This window comes from Myxocyprinus asiaticus, chromosome 10, assembly GCF_019703515.2.
Source record: "Myxocyprinus asiaticus isolate MX2 ecotype Aquarium Trade chromosome 10, UBuf_Myxa_2, whole genome shotgun sequence".
NCBI lineage: Eukaryota > Metazoa > Chordata > Actinopteri > Cypriniformes > Catostomidae > Myxocyprinus > Myxocyprinus asiaticus.
In genome coordinates, this window is record NC_059353.1 from 4952466 (window position 1) to 4973572 (window position 21107).

Sequence of the window (21107 nt, forward strand, 5' to 3'; positions counted from 1 at the left end):
ATTAACCTCCGATGGTGTTATCAATAATACCTGGTGTTCCTTTTTTGGCTGATCATTGTCATTTTGAGGATACAATATTCATAGATAAAAGACGGCTTTGTCAAAAACCAGCAGCACCTGTAAGTAACTCATTTCTATTTCAAAGCCTGCAGCTCTGTGCTGGTGATTGTGATGTTTGTTTGAATGACAGTTGTCTCTTTTGAAGCAGCATGTCTCTCCAGAGGGACAGCTGGCCTTTATTCTGAGACAAACATAGATCCTATCATGGCCCAGACTTCTGAATTAAACCCCATTGCAGGCACATTGTGTCCATAGGAACTGCACAAATCGAACAACTCTTTGCTGCTCCAGTATTTTCATCTAAAATTGGGCTGGATTGAGGAGAGTTATTTATTTGTCCTGCTTTTACCTTTGCAATGAATAACTTTGTGGGTTTAAAGTGGTCATGAAATGCTCTTTTTTTACAGTTTTATTATCTTTCCTGAGGTCCACTGATAATTTTAGTTTTTAATTTTGGTTTTGGCCTTAGCGCCTCCTTAAGACTTCAATGTAAACAGCCACTGTTATGATTGGCTAACATCGTTCAGCCCCTCAAATACAGCCATATTTGAAACTGAATCGGAAGAGAATGAACAAGCTCCACAAAATTATAAAACAAAATTTCAGGGTTTACACATAACGCACAACACATTGCTTCTGAATATATTAAACTGCTCATCTCAAGCACAACTGTTAACACTCAGCACCATAAACTATAAAACACTCATGACATTTGAAATATTCATGAATGAAACTGTTTACTTATTGTTTTGCGATCGGGTCCAAGTGTTTTTAACTGCCCCATCCTTCAATAACGGTTCCTTTGCAACGCTTGAATCGTTTTATGACTGGTTCACAAGCAGTCCACGCTGATTTTAGCCGAAAAATCATGCAATCCACACTGAAATACGCTGAACACATCCACATGACGCACATACAGTACATAGTCCAAAGGACCGTGTGAACTAGACACACACACAACCAGTTTCCAGTATCATCCTGCACTGAAATTGCACATTGCCGGAAACGTATCAAAATGGTCAAAGACGTCCTTCTAGTACGTTTACATACACTAACAATTAATGTCCATAAGGAGTTTGTGCTAAAAACAACAAGAGGCACAGCATCTGAATGAAACCGAATGGCATCTCCTTTTCAGAGTTGTAACATGACACCGCATCTTTTAAAAGGGGCACGAGATGCATGACAATGTCTTTCTAATGCATGTTTATACAAAAATAATTAAAAATAGTACAGATGGGTCCTCTTTGGTTTTCAGGAATATATAGGCCACACTAGGCCTGTTTGTCCTGCTCTCTCTCTGAGTACGAATGGAGCACCAATGGGCGGGGCCAAGGATGTGATTATTTTAAGTAGGCGTTGATGTTGTTGCTGTAGAGATGACCATAAATTAATGGGCCCCCTAGTGATATAGGGTAGTTAAGGAAATTGAGTACGAGGCATTTTTGCAGCTTGATTTCAATAAATGCTTTTATTGCATTAGGGATTAAGTTTGGAGTTCTAAAATTTACAGTATGTTTTTATAGTAGAAAGACTTCTTATATTTCAAAACATCAAGGACATTTTTTTTCCTCATGAAATGACCCCTTTAAGGGTCATGAAACACTAAACTATGTTTTCTGCGATGTTAACAGATATGTATGTGTTGCACATGATAGAAGACAATTTAGCATCCATTAATTCAAATTTTAAGAGGAAAGTGATTAATTTAGGGATTGTACTATTTTCTCCTTCTGTGTTTAAAATCAACATCGAATCAACGTCACACAATGTGATGTTTTCACACACTATAGTGCATAATCGTGTCATCAGTATCTCATAAGTATTTATGAGACTGCATGGCATTATCCTATGAGAAGGTGCAATCTCATGATTATTAATGACACCACGTGACATTCTCATAAGACAAGAGCTTTAAACTCTCATTAGCTGCTTTTCCACTATTGGGCCAGTGTGAGCCAGCGCTATCAACTGGTCAGCTGGGGCCAATAGCCTCGAGCCATGAAACCAAAATCGATCTGCAGTCCCGCAGCGTTGCCCTAAAACCCAACCTTAATACAGAGTCCTGGTGCCAACGTCACACACCACACCCATTTCACAAGCAAGAGGGAAGCTCAAGCTGAGGTATCAGACTCTGGAGACTAGCTAGTCCTCAAAAAAACATAGTGGAGACTGAAGTTGTCATTTGTTTGCTTACTTTGGTCTTTGCTTGGTGTAAAGCGAAACTTCGCCTTTGACAGTGACCCCACTTCAAACCCCAGATAGGCCTTCTTTGGCCCAAGGGTAATTGGCAGGCCAAAGGCACTTGGCTGTTGGCCCAGAGGAAGCCCCTAGGAGGCACGATGAAGCCCCGGAAATGGCAGTGGGAATGCAGCTGGCCCTGGCACACACTAGCACGCCCTCATTTGGCCTGATAGTGGAAACGCGGCTATTGAGTGAGTTGATACTGGACCGTGAGTATTCAAGACTGCACAGCTTCCCCATGATGCTTATAGAGGGACAGGCTTTCAGTCAATTGTGAAACTTTCTAAATGTTCGAGCAACAAACATTTATTACATATATAATAAACCAATATTTTTTATTCAAGTCATTTTTATTTGTATAGCACTTTTCACAACATCATTTCAAAGCAGCTTTACAGAAAATTGTGCTTTAACAGAAAATGCTGTAATATAGTAATGTCTTCGAGTCATAATAGTGCGGGTTAATAAAAAAAACATGATTGTAAATTGTGCCTTAAAATAAATAACAGAAGATAATTATATTTTTATTTAGACCCCCAGTGAGCAAGCTTAAGGCGACTGTCGCAAGGAACACAAAACTCCATAAGATGTTGGTTAATGGATAAAAATAACCTGGGGGGAAACCAGGCTCACTGTGGGGCCAGTTTCCCTCTGGCTAAACAGCTTGAATATAATGCCAATATTAGTTATTTATGTATAGTATAAGTCAAGATTTAAAATTTGTAAACTAAGTAAGTGTTAGGGGCCAATGTTTAAACAAAAAGCTTTTGTATCAACTAAGATTAATGACTAAAGTCTTAGAATTTACTTTTTTTTTTTTCTCCCAATTTGGAATGCCCAATTCCCAATGTGCTTTTAAGTCCTCTTGGTTGCGTAATGATTCGCCTCAATCCGGGTGGTGGAGGATGAATCCCAGCTGTCTCTGCATCTGAGACTGTCAACCCACGCATCTTATCACATGGCTTGTTGAGCGCGTTGCCACGGAGACATAGCGTGTGTGGAGGCTTCATGCCATCCACCTTGGCATCCACGCTCAACTCACCACGTGCCCCACCGAGAACGAACCACATTATAGTGACCATGAGGAGGTTACCCCATGTGACTCCACCCTCCCTAGCAACCGGGCCAATTTGGTTGCTTAGGAGACCTGGCCGGAGTCACTCAGCACGCCCTGGGATTTGAACTATTGAACTAGCGAACTCCAGGGTTGGTAGCCAACGTCTTTACCACTGAGCTACCCAGGCCCCCCTAGAATTTACATTCTTAACTTCGAAAGTGCAAACAAATGAATTGTCTTTAATTATTTGGTTGATGAAGGCTGCAATGTATTTATTATCTATGTATTTCATTTTAAGAGCGGAGTCCATCCTTTGACCAAGGTGATGCAGACAGAGGTCAGTAAGGTGCACTGCAGTTAGACTGTAAGCTTGTGGCAGATTAATTTCCAGTGGAGTCCATCATAAATCCAAGTTTCAGGCAGTGTCCAGTGAAGTATCCCATGTCTGACGGTTGGTGCTGGCATCAGTTCATCCTCTGTGAAGTCCATCGTAGTAGACTGAAGTGATATCTGGCTGACACAGACTGCAGTTAGTTATCCTCTGTGAAGTCCATTGTAGTAGACTGAATTGATATCTGGCTGGCACAGGCTGCAGTTAGGCATCATAACTCTGCAACATGAAGTAGTGGGAGTCGAACATCAGGCAGGACCAGAGCTGGATCTGGCAGGCTCTGGTAACCTCAGGATATGTATCCCGAGGTTAAGACAGAGAAAAAAATAGAATAATATTAGCGTATATTTGTGCAAAACCTGCATGTGAAAAATATGTGCATTTTCACAGAGCTTCTTGTGAAAGTGGTTTAATGAAAGAAAACCTGTCCTTTTGTACAAAATGAGTTAACACGGTTAATGTCACAAATTTGCTTATTTGAGAACTGATCACGAAACTGTGTGGAATCTTAAATATTTCTTATATTATGTCATACATTTTTCAAAATCACACAGAGGGGTAATCACTAGTACGTAAGCAACAGCGAGAAAGAAGCAGGCTATTTTATTTACATGAAGTTTTTTGCACCTGCATATAAATCTACATCTTGATGTAGTCCTTCCTCATGATCACGCAGCTTGTTTTCGTCAGCTGAATGGGAGGATAAACACTGTTAAAGTCTGATGAGATTCGCGCTGCGTGTGCAAGCCATTCGCGCATCACAAGCCGATCAACTACTTAGCCCTTTTTGGTGAATCGCACCTGCAAAATCCAAAAATGTTATTTCCAAGTTTAATTTATATTTTGAATAGACTCAGATTTTTGAACCGCACCATGTGGGTTTATGTTTTCTCTTTTAATTGTTTAATGTCATTTTGAGTGTGACCATAGTTTAAGGAGGGTGTACCTGTATGCTGGGTTGGAAATCTCAAGGATTAATAGTGGTGTTTTCCTTATTACATCACGTGTTTTCTGAAAGCAAAAAGAAACAAATGAAACACGGAATGTAGGCTGTCATCTACGCAGCCTGACCGAAGCGAAGCAGTGCGTTTACTCACACGATTAACCAACAGTGAAGCGCTGCCGGCTCGTTATGCGCAAATGGCTTGCAATCGCTGCATGAGTCTGTTGGGTATACTGCAGACTCGTCACATTTTAACTTTTTGTTTAGCCTCCCATTCAGCTCATGAAAACACGCTGCGTGATCATGATGAAGGATTACATCAAGATGTAGATTAAAATGCAGGTGTGGAATTTAAATAAATAAAATAGTCTACTCCTCTCTCGCCGTTGCTGGCGTGCCAGTGATTACCCCTCTGTGTGCCTGTGGCAGCGGGGGTGTGGTGGCAACAAATGGCAACTTCAGTCTCCACTATGTTTGTTTTGAGGACTAGCTAGTCTCCAGAGTCTGATACCTCAGCTTGAGCTTCATCTCTTTGAGTGGACTGCTGAGATCTGGGGCTGGCCCCGAGCTCAATGGGCGGCCCGGCTTGTTCCTTTGTTGTCCAGGGAGCCCCAACTCGCAGCCCAACAACTGCCGGCGGCTAGTCTCCTGGACTACAGTGTCCTAAGGAAGACCATACTGCAACGGGTTGGCAGAAGTCCAGAACAGTACCGGCAGCTCTTCCAGTCCATGGAATTGGAAAAGTCCGGCCGCACGTTTGCATTCTCCCAACGACTTTGAGACGCCTGCTGAAAATGGCTGCTGGCGGGGGACCGTGGCATCGAGGGGATTATCGACCAGGTGGCATTGGAGCGACTACCGGAGAGGACGGCAGAATGGGTCCAGTGTCACTGCCCGGCATCACTGGATGAAGCAGTCCAATTGGCAGAGGACCAGATGACGGCGTACCCGAGGGTGGAAGAGCCCTCCCACTCTCTCTCCCCTCCCTCTATGTTTTCCCCATTCTCTTCCCCCTCCCCTCTTCTTTCTCAATCTGCTCTCTCCCCAGAGCCCATTTCTGCCCCGCGGAGGCGAGGAGTCCCACCACCGGAGCCAGTTCCCCGCGTGCAGGGGTTTGCACTGCCTACAGCAGCCAGTGCCCCGCCACTCTCTCCCTCAGGTGGAAGTGTCCACCGACGCAGGTGCGGGCGTGGAGCCTGGGCCGGTCTGTTGGAGTTGCAGGGATCCGGGACGCTTCCGGGATCAGTTCCCTGTGGTTGAGTTGGGGACGGTGGTCCGGGTCCCCGAAACTTCGCAGGCTGCCCCCGATCGGGCCAGAGCATACCGGATACCGGTAAGAGTCAAGGGGGGTACTCACCAAGCATTGGTGGACACGAGTTGTAATCAAACCACTATCCACCAATGCTTGGTTCAACGTGAGGCTTTGGGCACAACCAAAAGGGTGAGGGTGAAGTGTGTGCATGGGGATATTCACAACTAACTTGTGGTGATCCTTGTGATTACATTTTGGGGAACAAAACATAGAGTGGAGGCCTGGTTAGTTTCCGTCTCACCCATCCGCTGATTTTGGGGACTAATTGGCCTGAATTTAGAAATGTATTAAAGGGAATATGCGTGGATGGGTCCTGCACTAAAGCAATGATATGTGAAATGTGCGATGCTCTGGCAGGGGATCGGAGCCAGGGCCATCTTCGTCTGCTCCATGTCAGGATGACGTGGGGGGGGAGAGGCTGCAGCCCCTCCCATCCTCAGGGGATTTCCCAAAGGGGATTTCCCTTTGGAGCAGTCGTGAGACGAAACCCTCAAGCGTGCCTTCGACCAAGTGAGAGTGATTGATGGTCAAAAACTCCAGCCGAATGTCACACTTTCATATCCCTATTTCGCAATTAGAAATGAGCGGTTGTATAGAGTGATGCAGGACGCTCAAACAGAGGAAGATACAACCCAGCTCTTAATACCACGGAGCCGTCGGGAAATGGTGTTCCAGGCGGCTCATTATAATCCCATGGCGGGTCATTTTATTGGCCGGGCATTGGCGGCGATGTCCGCAGGTGGTGTGCGGCTTGCCATGAATGTCAGCTGGTGAATCCACCGGCCACCCCAAAAGACCCCTTCCTTTGATTGAGGTCCCCTTTGAGAGAATTGGCATGGACCTCGTTGGGCCATTAGAGCAGTCAGCATGCAGACATCGCTTTGTATTGGTCCGAATGGACTATGCAACGTGATATCTGGAAGCAAAACCTCTATGCAGCATCTCAGCACGTAGTGTTGCAGAGGCACTCTTCAAAATAATCTCCCGGGTGGAGATTCTGAAAGAAATCCTCACAGATCAGGGCACAAACTTTATGTCATGGACACTACATGAGCTTTACGAATTATTGGGCATCGAGCTCCAAATTACTCGCCAAGTGGCAAGGACCCTTTGAGGTCACACAACGAGTGGGGGATCTCGATTATGAGGTAAAGCGAACCGATAGAGGGGGCGCATGTGAAATATATCACCTTAACCTCCTGAAATTGTGGAGGGAGGCGGTCCCTGTGCCATTGGCAATGGTAGTTCTGGAGAGGGTGTAGCTCGGGCCGGAGGAGAATACAAAACACAATCATTTCACCCCGGTCACTTGTGGAGACCACCACTCACCGTATCAGCTTGCAGAGGTTGCCAAATTGCAATAGGAGTTTGCAGATGTGTTTTCCCCTCTATCGGGTCGTACAAACCTCATCTAGCACCACATCGAGACCGAGCCAGGGGTGGTGGTATGTAGCCGTCCCTACCGATTGCCCGAGCACAAAAAGAAAATTGTCCGGGAAGAATTGGATTCAGTGCTCGATATGGGGTAATAGAGGAATCCCACAGCGATTGGTCCAGCCTGGTTGTTCTAGTTCCTAAGAGCGACGGGTCTGTACGGTTCTGTGTGGATTATAGAAAATTCAACGCGGTGTCTAAATTTGACGCGTACCCAATGCCTCGCGTTGATGAGTTGCTTGATCGGTTAGGTACTGCTCGATTTTATTCGACACTGGATTTGAAAAAGGGTTATTGGCAGATCCCCATGACACCAATTTCCCGTGAAAAAACAGCCTTCTCCACATCGTTTGGATTACACCAATTTGAGAAGCTTCCTTTTGGTTTGTTTGGAGCCCCGGCTACATTTCAGTGTCTCATGGACTGAATCCTCAGACCGCAATCGGCTTACGCCACTGCCTATTTAGATGACATCAATGATTGTTAGCGGCACATGCAGCATCTGAGGGTGGTTCTGAGATCGCTGCGACAAGCGGGACTCAAAGCAAACCCCAAGAAGTGCGCGATTGGGCAGGTGGAGGTACGGTATCTGGGGTTCCACTTAGGCCACGGGCAGGTGCGACGATTGCGACCTGGCCGAGGCCCAAGACCAAAAAGGGGGTGAGACAGTTCCTGGGGCTGACTGGCTATTATAGGAGATTTGTGCCTAATTATTCGGATGTCATCAGCCCGCTGACTGATCTCACTAAAAAGGGAGCTCCAGACCCGGTCCAGTGGACGGAGCAGTGTCAACAGGCGTTCACGCAGGTTAAAGCCGCACTTTGTGGGGGGCCGCTTTTACATTCACCCGATTTCTCTATCATTTAACAGATGGATGCTTCAGACAGAGGGCTGGGAGCTGTACTCTTACAGGTGGTGGGGGGGGGAGGAGCACCCGGTGCTGTACATTAGCCGCAAGCTCTCGCTGAGGGAGACTAAGAAAAGGAGTGTCTCGCGTGGATAACCTGTTGGTATCTGGCTCTTCAGCTGTTTAAGTTCAAGGTGGTCCACAGACCGGGAACGCATCTGGTTGTCGCCGACTTCCTTTCCAGAAATGGGGGGGAGTGGTAGACAGGCCGGATGTCTCCCCGGCCTGAGTTGGGCAGTGGGGATATGTGGCAGTGGGGGGTGGTCAAGCGTCTGTCCAGAGAGAGAGAAAGTGGTAAGGGCGCTGGCACCTGAGCTAGTTTATGTTTAACACTTGTCTCTAATTCCAGTGAGCATGGGGAGAGCGGCATATAAGCAGCCATGCGACCAGCAGAGAGGAAGAGAGAGAGTCTGGCACAAGGAAGGCCACGGTGCTCCTGAAGCTGTTGCGATTAATCTGTTGTGTTTGTGAAGCTGATGTGTCTAAGTAACTATGTGCCTGTGAAGCTAATGTGTTTAAGAGTCTACGTGCCTGTGAAGCTGATGAGTTTGTGAAGTTGTAAAGCATTGAAGTGGCCGATTAAAAGTCTTACCTGAGCCTGGAAAACCCACTTCCCTGTGTTCTCCTTCCCTTCTGCTGTGAAGTTGTGTTACAGTGCCAATGCTGGCACGCGTGCCATAGGTTGCTGACCCCTGGTCTAGACTTACACTGAGAGAGTGTGTCTGAGTTCCGAACCATGTTAGGAAGACTATTCCATAGTTTAGGAGCCAAATAGGAAAAGGATCTACCTCCTTTTGTGGATTTTGATTTTCTAGGTATTATTAACAAGCCATAATTTTGTGATCTTAGTGAACGTGATGGGATATAGCGTAATAGAAGGTCACATAAGTACTGTGGAGCTAGACCATTCAAAACTTTGTAAGTAGTTAGAAGTATTTTAAAATGAATATGAAATTTAACAGGTAGCCATTGTAGCAACGCTAAGATTGGGCTGATATGATCATATTTCTTGGTTCTAGTCAGCATTCTAGCTGCTGCATTTTGCACTAACTGAAGTTTATTTATGAAACCTGCAGGACATCCTCCCAGTAATGCATTACAACAATCTAGTCTTGAGGTCATGAATATATTAACCAATATAAGCACTTCTATTTGTGAATCAATGTCTTGGAATAAGTCTCAAAGATTAATAAAATTGTAAAAATCATTCACATATTTTCAATACAGAGTACATGGCTTGGCATTTATTTGCGTATAAATTACATATATAAAATGACCAGTGTGATTCTGTGTAATGTATTGTGAGCTTACAAAAGATTGTATAGTTTATTTGTGCATTTTATTATGAGCAGTTGTAAGAATATTTGTTGCAATTTACTGCATTAGTGAAATAAAGCTGATTGACTGGATCAGGTAGACAATTACTGTGTTCCCTCCCCATTCTCCCCTCACTCGGCTGCTGACCACACCCACTCTCCCTTGCATTTTTTTAAACTGTGGTGAGACAGGGGGTTTCACGAATGGCATCTTTTTTTTCCAGGCAATAACGGTGGAATTATTCAATAGCTTTTCTGTAGGTGAGACTTAAAGGTACTGCATGTTCATACACAGAAACTGACTTAAAAACTTTAAACTTAAAAGGAATAGTTCACCCAAAAATGAAAATTTGCTGATAATTTACTCACCCTCAGGCCATCCAAGATGTATCTGAGTTTCTTTCTTCATCAAAACAGAATTTAAGATTTTTAGGATTTAATTTCAGGCCTCCTCCTTTAAACAATGCAAGTGAATGTCCTCCATTTTTTGACGGTCCAAAATGCATATTTAGGGTGAATCAAAATAATCCACACGACTCCAGTCGACAAATAAAGTTCTTCTGAGCGCAAACGATTGATTATTTTTAGAAACAAAACAATACTTATATACTTTTTAACTACAAATGTTCACTTCTGTACATCTCTGTGAAGTGCGCTCATGAGAGGGATGACGTAAGATCGTTGGTAATGTCACATGTCACGTGGAGGAGGAGTCAGGAAGTGCGTCATTGTTTACAAGAGAAACTTGCACAGACCAAGCGCCGCTCACAAACCAAAACAGTCATAAAATTAAAAAATTATTTCCAAATAATAATAAAAAAACATTACTGCAGTAAATAACCATCCTTTATTTCAGAACAATGCCATTGCATTATCTACATGTGCTTTTTCTTTAGCAGAAATATATAGGCTATATGACTGTCAGGAATTCAAGCCACACAAGTTGTAGTTAGTGAAACCAAGTGCGAGACCGTTTACTGAGATTCACAGGATTTACAGGGTTTTCACAATGAGATCAATGGTACAGGTGATATCACACAGAAGAGAAGCTTCACAAACGTATTTATGCAGGCAGTGATGAGCGAGTGAATTGAGTGCAGATGCGGTGAATTAGAAATCGGGTGATGAGCGGAGCGCTGAGGGAGTTGCAGAGCCCGAGGGAGGTGTGACATGACAAAGTTTTCACACATACCTGAGTTTGCTGGAAAAACATCAAGGGCACAGCCAATGAATTCAGATATCAACCCGTTGTGTCTTTAGATGGTCTGAAAACCTCAGGGGTAAAATGTTCACAGCACACCCTCCAATATTTGAAAGAATGTAGGGATGTACTGATATCCAGGTTCAGCGTGATAAGTCAGAGCTTCAATCGCTCATGATCATGTATAGGCAATCGATGAAAAGTTAATATTTTTCCCGGCGTACATTTTCTTTGGGGTTTCTGAAGTTTGAAGCATCCAGGATACACACACCAAACGAACATTTTGAACAATACACTTAAACAAATACAAATCTACAGCAAAGACAATTCAACTTTTGTACAGCGCTCCTTCTCTTGTAAACAATGACGCGCTTCCTGCCTCCTCCTCCACGTGACACGTGACATTACCAACGAGCTTAAGTCATCCCTGTCATGAGCGCACTTCACAGAGATGTATGGAAGCGAACATTTGTAGTTAAAAAGTATATAAGTATTGTTTTGTTTCTAAAAATAATCAGTCGTTTGCACTCAGAAGAACTTTATTTGTCGACTGGAGTCGTGTGGATTATTATGATTCATCCTAAATATGCATTTTGGACCGTCAAAAAATGGAGTACATTCACTTGCATTGTTTAAAGGAGGAGGCCTGAAATGAAATCCTAAAAATCTTAAATTCTGTTCTGATGAAGAAAGAAACTCAGATACATCTTGGATGGCCTGAGGGTGAGTAAATTATCAGCAAATTTTCATTTTTGGGTGAACTATTCCTTTAAAAATAATCCCTGAGATATATTCAATGGGGAATAAAGTGTGACAACTACAACTGGTCTCCTCTAAATTTGTGCTTGGCTGTGTTGGTTTTACTACATAAGCTGTGATAAAGTGGTCCAGTGTCTAGGTGATTTTTCATATGTTTGCGAATGAGTCAGTGTCTCATTTATTATACATCAGTAAGCAGAGTACTCTCACTTTCTGAGTTATTCTTAAATAACTTGAAAACACTGAATTATTGAGAGAAGGTTGTGAACAGGCTTGTTTTTATGTGTAACTTTGTTTGTGTGAGTGTTCATCTTAAATAAGTTGAAAATATGAGTTCTTTCTGAAGTCTTGAGACCTTCAGCCTGTTTGGGCAAAAAAAAAAAAAATATCTAAGTATATCAGTCTGTATATGTGTGTATTTATGTTTATGCATATGTGTGAGTATGTGGGCATGGGCAGTCAGTAGTCATCAGACCATAATTATTGTAGTACTCATATCACCTAGCAACCATTCCACTCTCAAATGGAGGAGGGGTCAGCTGCCTGTTCAGCCCCATACACACTCACCTCAGCTCTCTCCCTGACACACACTCAGACACTTTCTGGATGCTGCTCGCCACCTATACACATAGAGACACTAAAGCATGCTTGAGCAGTTGTATAGAAATGCTCTTGGTATTGAGACACTAAAAGCTAAAGAGAAAGTGAGAGTATGTGTGTAAGAGAGGAATAGACAGAGTAGCACTGACTGTTTCAGTTATTCACTCATAGGGCATTCACTACTGTAGGTAAGTCTCTCTTGGTCATTATGTCTGACTTGCTTTGTTTTGGGGTTTCCATTTGGTCCTGTTACTCAGAGGTTACTGAAAGTATTTTTGTTGTTGTTATTTTTGTAGTTAGGATGAAATAAGGAGATTTTTCTGTACTCACAGATTTGTGTGTGTGTGTGTGTGTGTGTGTGTGTGTGTGTGTTACTGGTGTTTGATTTTTAAAGTTTGATTTTTAAAAGGAAGTTTTGATTAGATGAGATATCTTATGGTATGTTGTGATTGAGGACAAAAGGTTACACTGAGAATGGTTCTGATGTGAATTATGTAATCTGAGTGAATAATTCAGGGCAATAAATTGCAGTGAAGCACAATTATCAGATGCATTTGTATTTCTTCAAACATGAAAGAGAGAGATTCTGTCAATTTCATGTAGTTCTCTCATGATGGCACATTAATGTGATGTTGAATTTCTTATTGTCTTACTTGGGTATTGATGCCAGCTCAATTGAAGCACTCATAATGGATGTGTTTGATAATATCATATTATACATTATAAATAACTTGAGATTAGTATACCAATCATGGGAATCTACCTTCTAGTAACTTGTAGCCTACCAATAAAGACATTTAAACAGACTATCTGCTAAAAGGGCAATGGAAAGTGACACAAACTTGTGCATTTCTTTGACTTAGGGAAAATAAAGGAGAAAATAGCGGCACATACTTACACACATTTCGGGAACCTCGAAACTACAGTAATGCTATAAAATACTCAGAAGTCATGAATATTAGTAAACACGTTACAATAAATTCACCGGAAAATGTAGCGTACTAAATACATCGTGATCAGTAAACACAATATTCCCTGAGTAATTTTCGATTCATTAAAGCATGACAAGCAAAATAAGTTTCAACAACCCTATCAGAAAACGTATCCAAGCATTATAGCAAGTAAACAACTTCAGCAAACAGTTAACAGTTAAACATCCATCTGGAAACTGATGTCTTGCCGCCGCCGTCCTGAACTGCCTTAAACAGCCGTTGCTTCCTCAGCCGACACACACGAGACTTTGCGTGACACTGTAGCCAGCTCTTTCTCTCTTTCCTTGTGGACATGACGTAAACACGCAGGGACGAATGATTTAAGCCTGCAATTTTGCGACAATTCTGACTCGACAGCTCAAAATATGAATTATTATTGAAGGCTTACCGTAGTGAATCGAAGTAACACATGGAAAGGGTTTTGAATATGGATTTTTTAATGTACTCACTCAATAGAGCGCAACAGTGCCCACCCACATTTTCAGCCGTCTGGGTTCCAGATTTATTTTCCCTATTCATTTCTTCCATAGACTTTTAATAAAATCCTTCATAAAAGAGTTGTGAGCCATGAAACAAACCAACCAGCTCCGAGGTGAATCACAACATCACAAACTTTGTTTTGAGGCAAAATAGTATATGAAAATCAGGCAAAAAGACAAAGATACAAGGATGTGTACTTACCGTCTTTCATGGGGGCACAAACTTCAATCTCATGAAGCATTGCGAATAATGTCATTGAATAAAAAAACAATGGGAATATATAAAACTATTGATTTTAGGTTGTTGATTATAAGTATAAGTTGCTCATGCTATTTTCTGCGGCATCCACGCACAACTCATCACGTGCCCCACGGAGAGCGAGAACCACATTAGAGCCAATTGGTTGCTTAGGAAGCCTGGCTGGAGTCACTCAGCACACCCTGGATTTGAACTTGTGACTCCAGGTGTGGTAGTCAACGTCTTTACTCGCTGAGCTACCCAGGCCCCTTCAGATATGATTTTTAAACAATTAAGTTGAGATAACACAGACGGATGGCTTCAACGGAAGCATACACCATCAATGAACAGCCTCCTAGCTCATGGTAGGTCTGTCTTTAAAGTTTTATAAGTTATCGTTTAAAATCAATTAGTCTATGGGATAAATTAATGGGATTTTTACTTCTGGAACCAGATTGTTGCGCTCTATAATGGATTTATGCAGAGAAGCTTTAATTAACCATACCCCCAAACCCCAACCCTAAACCTAATCGTCAGTGGAATAAAATGTATTCTAAAATACAATTAATTTCCTTGTAGGTACTAATTAGTTTCTTTACCTGAAGGTAAAATTTACATTGTGGGTTTGTCTCTTAAAGGGATAATTCACCCAAAAATGAAATTTCTCTCATCATTTACTCACCCTCAGGCCATCCCAGATGTGTATGACTTTCTCTCTTCTGCTAAACAAAAAAAGATTTTTAGAATAATATTTCCACTCTGTTGGTCCATACAATGCAAGTGAATGGTGGCCAGAAATTTGAAGCTCCAAAAAGCATAGAAAGGCAGCATAAAAGTAATTCATAAGACTCCAGTGGTTAAATCCATGTCTTCAGAAGCGATATGATAGGTGTGGGTGAGAAACAGATAAATATTTAAGTCCTTTTTTACTATAAATCTCCACTTTCACACAACCCTCCTATGTGCATTCAAGAGAGTTCTTCTACTGTTTTTTTTTTTTTTTTTGCAGATTTGCATTTTTCGTGCATATTGCCACCTACTTGGCTGTTGTGCAAATATGATTTATTTATTATTTTCCTTTGCTTTATCCCTCCATTTTTCTTTCTCCTCCCTACCCAGGTTGTTCAGGTATGATTCTTGCCAACTTTGCTCCAGTTTGTTTGTACCACAATTTTTAAACACTGTACTGCCATAGAATTCTATTTGGATTGAAATCCCCGCCCCCCCACCCCCCATAAATATATATGGCAGTGTGGGCAGTGTAAGATTTGCACCACAGATATTTCTTAGATTTTTGACCAAACAACTTTGTCTTGGTCTCATCTCATACACTATCTTTTCCAACATCTCAGTTGTGTCATTATTGTGCTTTTTGCCTCCAGATTGCAGACTACAGATTTGCTTTTTACATGGTTCTTTTTAGCTTTCATGTCCTAATAAGTAAACCAACACTGCAGAATAGAACAGTCTAACACTTGTTTTACCCTCTTCCTGATTTATACATTTGTTTCACTTTATCTCCAGCATGATCATGCAGGAAGTTGACATGTTGCTATCGAATGTATCTGCCGAGTTACTGTCAATCAGACCTTTTTGCATCTGTTCAAAGAACTATATTCTTGTTTACAGCATGTAATCAATCACAGTTTAAATAAGGGCGTGTGTTAATGGTCTGACTTCACAGCGATGCACCGCCGATGCTGGAGACATTCCTTCAATGTACAGTCAAAAAACTCCAAAGTTAAACTCTAATTATCTCAGTGAACAAAGCGGGCTGCAGTTATCATGGCGATGGGACACTTGTATTGGTTCTGTATTTTATGATCAGTGTGGCGTAAGAGTGGCATAGATCAGAGAGTTGGTCTTCGGTCTTTCATAAGCATTTTTTCTTGTTTTTTTTTTTTTACAAGATTTGTGCAAACCATCTCCACAATGGCTTAGTTCAGTGAGAAATGCTTTAATTTCCTGTTGATATATTAGGTTTCTGCATTAATACCAATGTAATCTACTGTACTCATGTAATACGTGATGAGCTTGAAAAGCAGAACTAATGAGGAAATTACAAAGTCGAGATTTAATTATGTTCCCAAAGCTCAAACTAGTCTTAACTTCAGTAATTATATGCGAGTAAACAAGGTAGTAGAAGCATTTCTGAGACAGTGAAAGGAAGATGCAAAACCATTTTCAAGACTGATGTCAGAATCTGGAAGAAAGAGTGACAGAGACTGCTGAGAGCAAAGAAAAACCACTTCCCATAGGAAAGACAAATCACAAATGAGATCTCTTTAATATCTCGTATCATCTTTGTTTCAGATGTTTTTTGTCCTAAAATTCCTACTTAGAAATAAAAATAGTCAATTGAATGACTCTTGTGTGTCGGTTCTTTTTAATCTACAGCACGAAACATACAGCTTGACCACAGTAGCACGAATACCGAATGAATGACTCTTATGAGTCGGTTCTTTTTAATCTACAGTGCGGAAAATACAGCGTGACCAGTGTAGCCCGATTCCCAAACGAATGACTCTTATGAGTCGGTTCTTTTGATTCTACAGTACGAAACATATAGCTCAACCACTGTAGCACGATTACCGAATTAATAACTCTTATGAGTCGGTTCTTTTGAATCTACAGTGCGGAAAATACAGCGCGACCAGTGTAGCCTGATTCCCAAACGAATGACTCTTACGAGTCAGTACTATTGAATGTACAGCACGAAACATATAGCTCGACCAGTTTAACCTGATTCCCGAACGAATGACTCTTATGAGTCAGTTCTTTTGATTCTACAGCATGAAACATATAGCTCAACCAGTTTAGCACGATTTCCGAACAAATGACTCTTATGAGTCGGTTCTTTTGAGTCTACAGTGCGAAACATACAGCATGACCAGTGTAGCCCGATTCCTGAACGAATGACTCTTATGAGTCGGTTCTTTTAAATCTACAGCATGAAACATACAGCTCGACCAGTGTAGCCCGATTCCTGAACAAACAAATCTAATGAGTCAGTTCTTTTAAATCTACAGTGCGACCATTGTAGTATAGTCAGCAATATAGTCAGCAGTTTTTTTTTTTTTTTTTTGTGCATTCATCCTAACAATTTATAATCAGCTGTGAAATAAACATGTTGTAAAGATGACTATAAGTAGTCCCAGTATTAGAATAAGGTTTTTGCAGAAATTTGTTCTACAGGATCACAGATATGTGTAAGACTATAGTGTAACTATAATTGTCCTAATCTGGAGAACGGATTGATATCTTGCTGTTTCTGTCTGTTTGTAAGGTTTGATTCTTCAGAAGCTTGTGTAAGTGTAGAGGGTTATGTAAGTGTATGCTTGAGATATTCACACACCCTGAGCATGAACGCTTCATTACTCCTCATTGTGGTCAGGTTGAATGCCTTCAACTTAAAGAAACAAACCCTGCCACATTTAATATCACTCTATACAGCACATGTGTGTCAGTTATCAGTTGTGTTGTGTGTCATGTGTGCTTGTCTAATGTGATTGCATTGATTTTGTCTCATCCATATGTTGGAGTGAGTGGCCGTGAGTGAGTGACATTTATTTACATGTATTTCACATACAGTATTTCGATGTCTCCTTCCAGCTTTGTGCTGTGTTTGTGTGTGTTATTTTGTATTGTGTGTATTGAGGGTCTGTGTTTTCCTACTACTGGAAATTCAATTTAACTTAAACTCGCTGTCTTGAGCAGCAGGCTGCTTGTTTAAATGGACTGCGCTGCTTAGCCACAGTGACCCAATTATAATGGTTTTTATATGTAATGCTGCAGAAAGACTGTATTAATACGTATGCAATTTTGTTTGTGTGTGTATGTTCATCAGGGTGTGTAATTGTACATCAGTGTCCACCAAGCACCCCTGGGCTGTCACGTCTTCTCCAATCACAGCTCTCCACTAAAGCTACAGGCAGTGTGGGCTAATTTGTTGTTATATTGCTGTTTGTACAAAGTTTAGGTCTTTGTGTATAGCATATTCATGCTGTATATGGTCAGTATATATGTAGAGTCAAAAACTCAATTTAGTCATGTCAATGTCATTTTATATTCATAAGAAAAGGGCTTTCCCCTTTATTTGACATATTTGAAATAACCAGGGTTTGAAATTAACACATGTCAATCTGCCAAAAGTGGGTATTTCATGCCAGAGGTGGGTTCTTTTGCTTTTCTGCTTGCCACTGTGGCAGGTGACCTGCAAGATGTCTCGGAGTGACATATGACAAAAAATGCCATTAGACGCAAATACCCTAACCCTAACCGACCCTTTATTAACCCTAACCTCTAAACCAAACCCCAACCCTAAACCTAACCATCAGTGGAGTCAAAAAAAATTTATGTGACCCCTCAACAAAAAACAAAACAAAAAAAAAAAGACATAGGTGCATGACACACCTTATTATGGGGAACGCCATTGCTTCAAGGTTTCCACAGAGGTCACAGAGAGACCTAAAATCCCCGGAGAACGATTCGCATCTGCTCAACACTAAGGCTGTGTTAACTGTCCCAGGTGTCCTGGTTAATGCGTCTAAGTGGTCCATTTATTGGCACCTCCCTCCCTCTGATAAAATCAGCTCAGTCTGTCACATTCCTTGTTCATAAATGGATTTTTATTACTCATAATCCAATAGCTGCTGCTGTGTTGTATTTCCTCACTGTTTCCTCTATGAAAAGTCTCAGACAGTGATATTTAAAGCTAAAGTGTATTAATATTTAAATACTAAGACAACTATAATTAAGCCATTCGTAGGTTGATTTCACCAAAAAGTTCTTGTTTGTTGGCTTTGTTGTCTTCTGTTGTGGATCGAGTTGTATTGATCAAAGCAGAAGTCAATGACATATTGAATATGGTCTTTAGGGATGAATGAATCATGTCTGTGGTGGACTCTTAAATAGATTATCTGACCTCTCTAGATGAGCAGGATGTTCTGCTCTGCCCACTGATGCTAAATGGGCACTAATCTCTCTCTTGGGTCTATCTTTAGCAGATGCTGTTTGTCCAAAGCAATATAAAGTAACTGACGTTAAGTGCCTCAATCAATGGCACTATCTGTCTGTCTATCTGTCTGTCTATTTAGAAACTGATGTCTGTGGTAGATCTAAATGGTCAACTGTCTTTGTGTAAGTTTGACTGTGTGGTCTGTGATTATCGTGCATTTCTCATCTGACTGTCAGTATACTGTATATGTCACAAATAAGGAGTGGCACCTGTAATAGCACTGAAAATAAAAAGAGAGGAATATTTCAAATTGTCATTTGTGTGTGACATGTTAAATTGCGTGACCTGTGTGAATGCTGTTTGACTGAGAAATATTGGTTTAATCCATGCAGTGTAATCTTTTCTGATATGCAGTCAAACCTGATTAAAGAGATCACACAGTCAGATAATGCATTCCTGCATACAAATACTTCCTCTGCTTTCCTTACATATGTTTAGACTTTATAAAGTTATATTATATTATATTATATTATATTATATCAAGTTATAACCTGTGAAGATCATGTTCTGAGCATACTTCACCCCATAATGAAAAGGAAAAAATATATATATAAATAATATTTTAAAGAAATACGACCATTAAGAAGTATTGTGCTGTGACATTTGTATTTATTTTAATATTTTCATGACAATTAAGCACATTTCCCAAATATTCTCATTACTGTAATATCTCTCTCTCTCTCTCTCTCTCTCTCTCTCTCTCTCTCTCTCTCTCTCTATATATATATATATAAATGATTACCTAATAAAATCATTACTATAATATGAATAAAATAATAATATATTATTTAATGGTTAGATATTTATACATCTTGATAGTACTGTATGTGTTGCACTGCCTTTATTAATACTTTTTTTAATTAAAATGTAGCGTATTACAGTATTTGGAGGTAACACTTTTCACTTTTCAATAAGCAATAGTTAACATGAAATAATGAATTAATCTTAGTTAATGTTAGGCCTGCTAATAGAGTTTTAAAATTAAATGTATTTGTTAACATTATTTAATACACTATGATTTAACATGTACTAACAATGAACAATATATTTTTGTTCTCCCCTTTTTCTCCCAAATTTGGCATGCCCAATACCCAATGTGCTCTAAGTCCTCATGGCGGTGTAGTGACTCGCCTCAATCCAGGTGGCAGAGGACGAATCTCAGTTGCCTCCACGTCTGAGACCATTAATCCATGCATCTTATCACATGGCTTGTTGAGCGTGTTACCGCGGAGACATAGCGTGTGTGGAGGCTTCACGCTATTCACCGCGGCATCCATGCACAACTCACTACGCACCCCACCGAGAGCGAGAACCACATTATAGCGACCACGAGGAGGTTACCCCACGTGTCTCTACCCTCCCTAGCAACCGGGCAAATTTGGTTGCTTAGGAGTCCTGGCTGGAATGAACAATATTTTAAAGCATTTATTACTAATTTTAACAAAACTTTACTGTAAAGCATTACCTTTTTTCTGTATTACAGTAATGATTTAAATAAAAGCTTAATTTTTGCTCTGTGGTCTGTGTAATGAGTGTGTAATATTAATGTGATATGTGTACATGGTTTTATTCATGTGTGTAATGTGTGTAGCTCATGCTGTCAGATCTGTCTCAGATGACTATAGAGCTTTTAGATAACACTGAGCATGAGTGAGTGCATGTTGCAAGCATCACTATTATTTTTGCTCATAGGGTTAGTAAGAAAACCACTAAAACCACTCAGAACACCCTTACAAACACATAGCAATACATTGGCAACCACCCACAACACCTTAGCATTGTGGTGGGGAGTTTCTTTAGGGAATGTAAAAATATATGGCCAACTCTTTGACCTGGTATGTCATACTTTCTTTTCATATTATTTTGTTGTGTTTTAATAAGTCCGTTTTTAATCATTTATGTATCTTTGTACAGTATACAATGTTTTTTGTGCTATTTGTCATACGTGATTGAAGTATTTCTGTCTTTCAGAAGTATCGTCCGTGTATGGCTGGTTTACTGGTTCCTCCCTATGGTGTTATTGAGAGTGGACTACACACTGATAGTAAGAACAAACATTCTTTGCTCAGTGTTTAAAGTCCACGTGAAGTGCTTTGATGAGCGCGATTTGATTTGGTATTTTGACATATTTCCTACTGAAACAGGAAGTGGGTGCGG

General features: G+C 41.0%; 1 protein-coding gene across 2 annotated transcripts in view; it reads left to right on the forward strand.

Annotated features, from left to right (window-relative positions):
* The window catches only part of LOC127446825 (rap guanine nucleotide exchange factor 4-like), a 176170-nt gene that overhangs the window by 94879 nt on the left and 60184 nt on the right, over positions 1-21107 (forward strand). For both annotated transcript variants that reach the window (XM_051708088.1, XM_051708090.1), the window contains exon 5: positions 20922-20994. In XM_051708088.1, coding sequence (XP_051564048.1) covers positions 20922-20994 — 73 coding nt within the window. The remainder of the gene's footprint in view (positions 1-20921; positions 20995-21107) is intronic.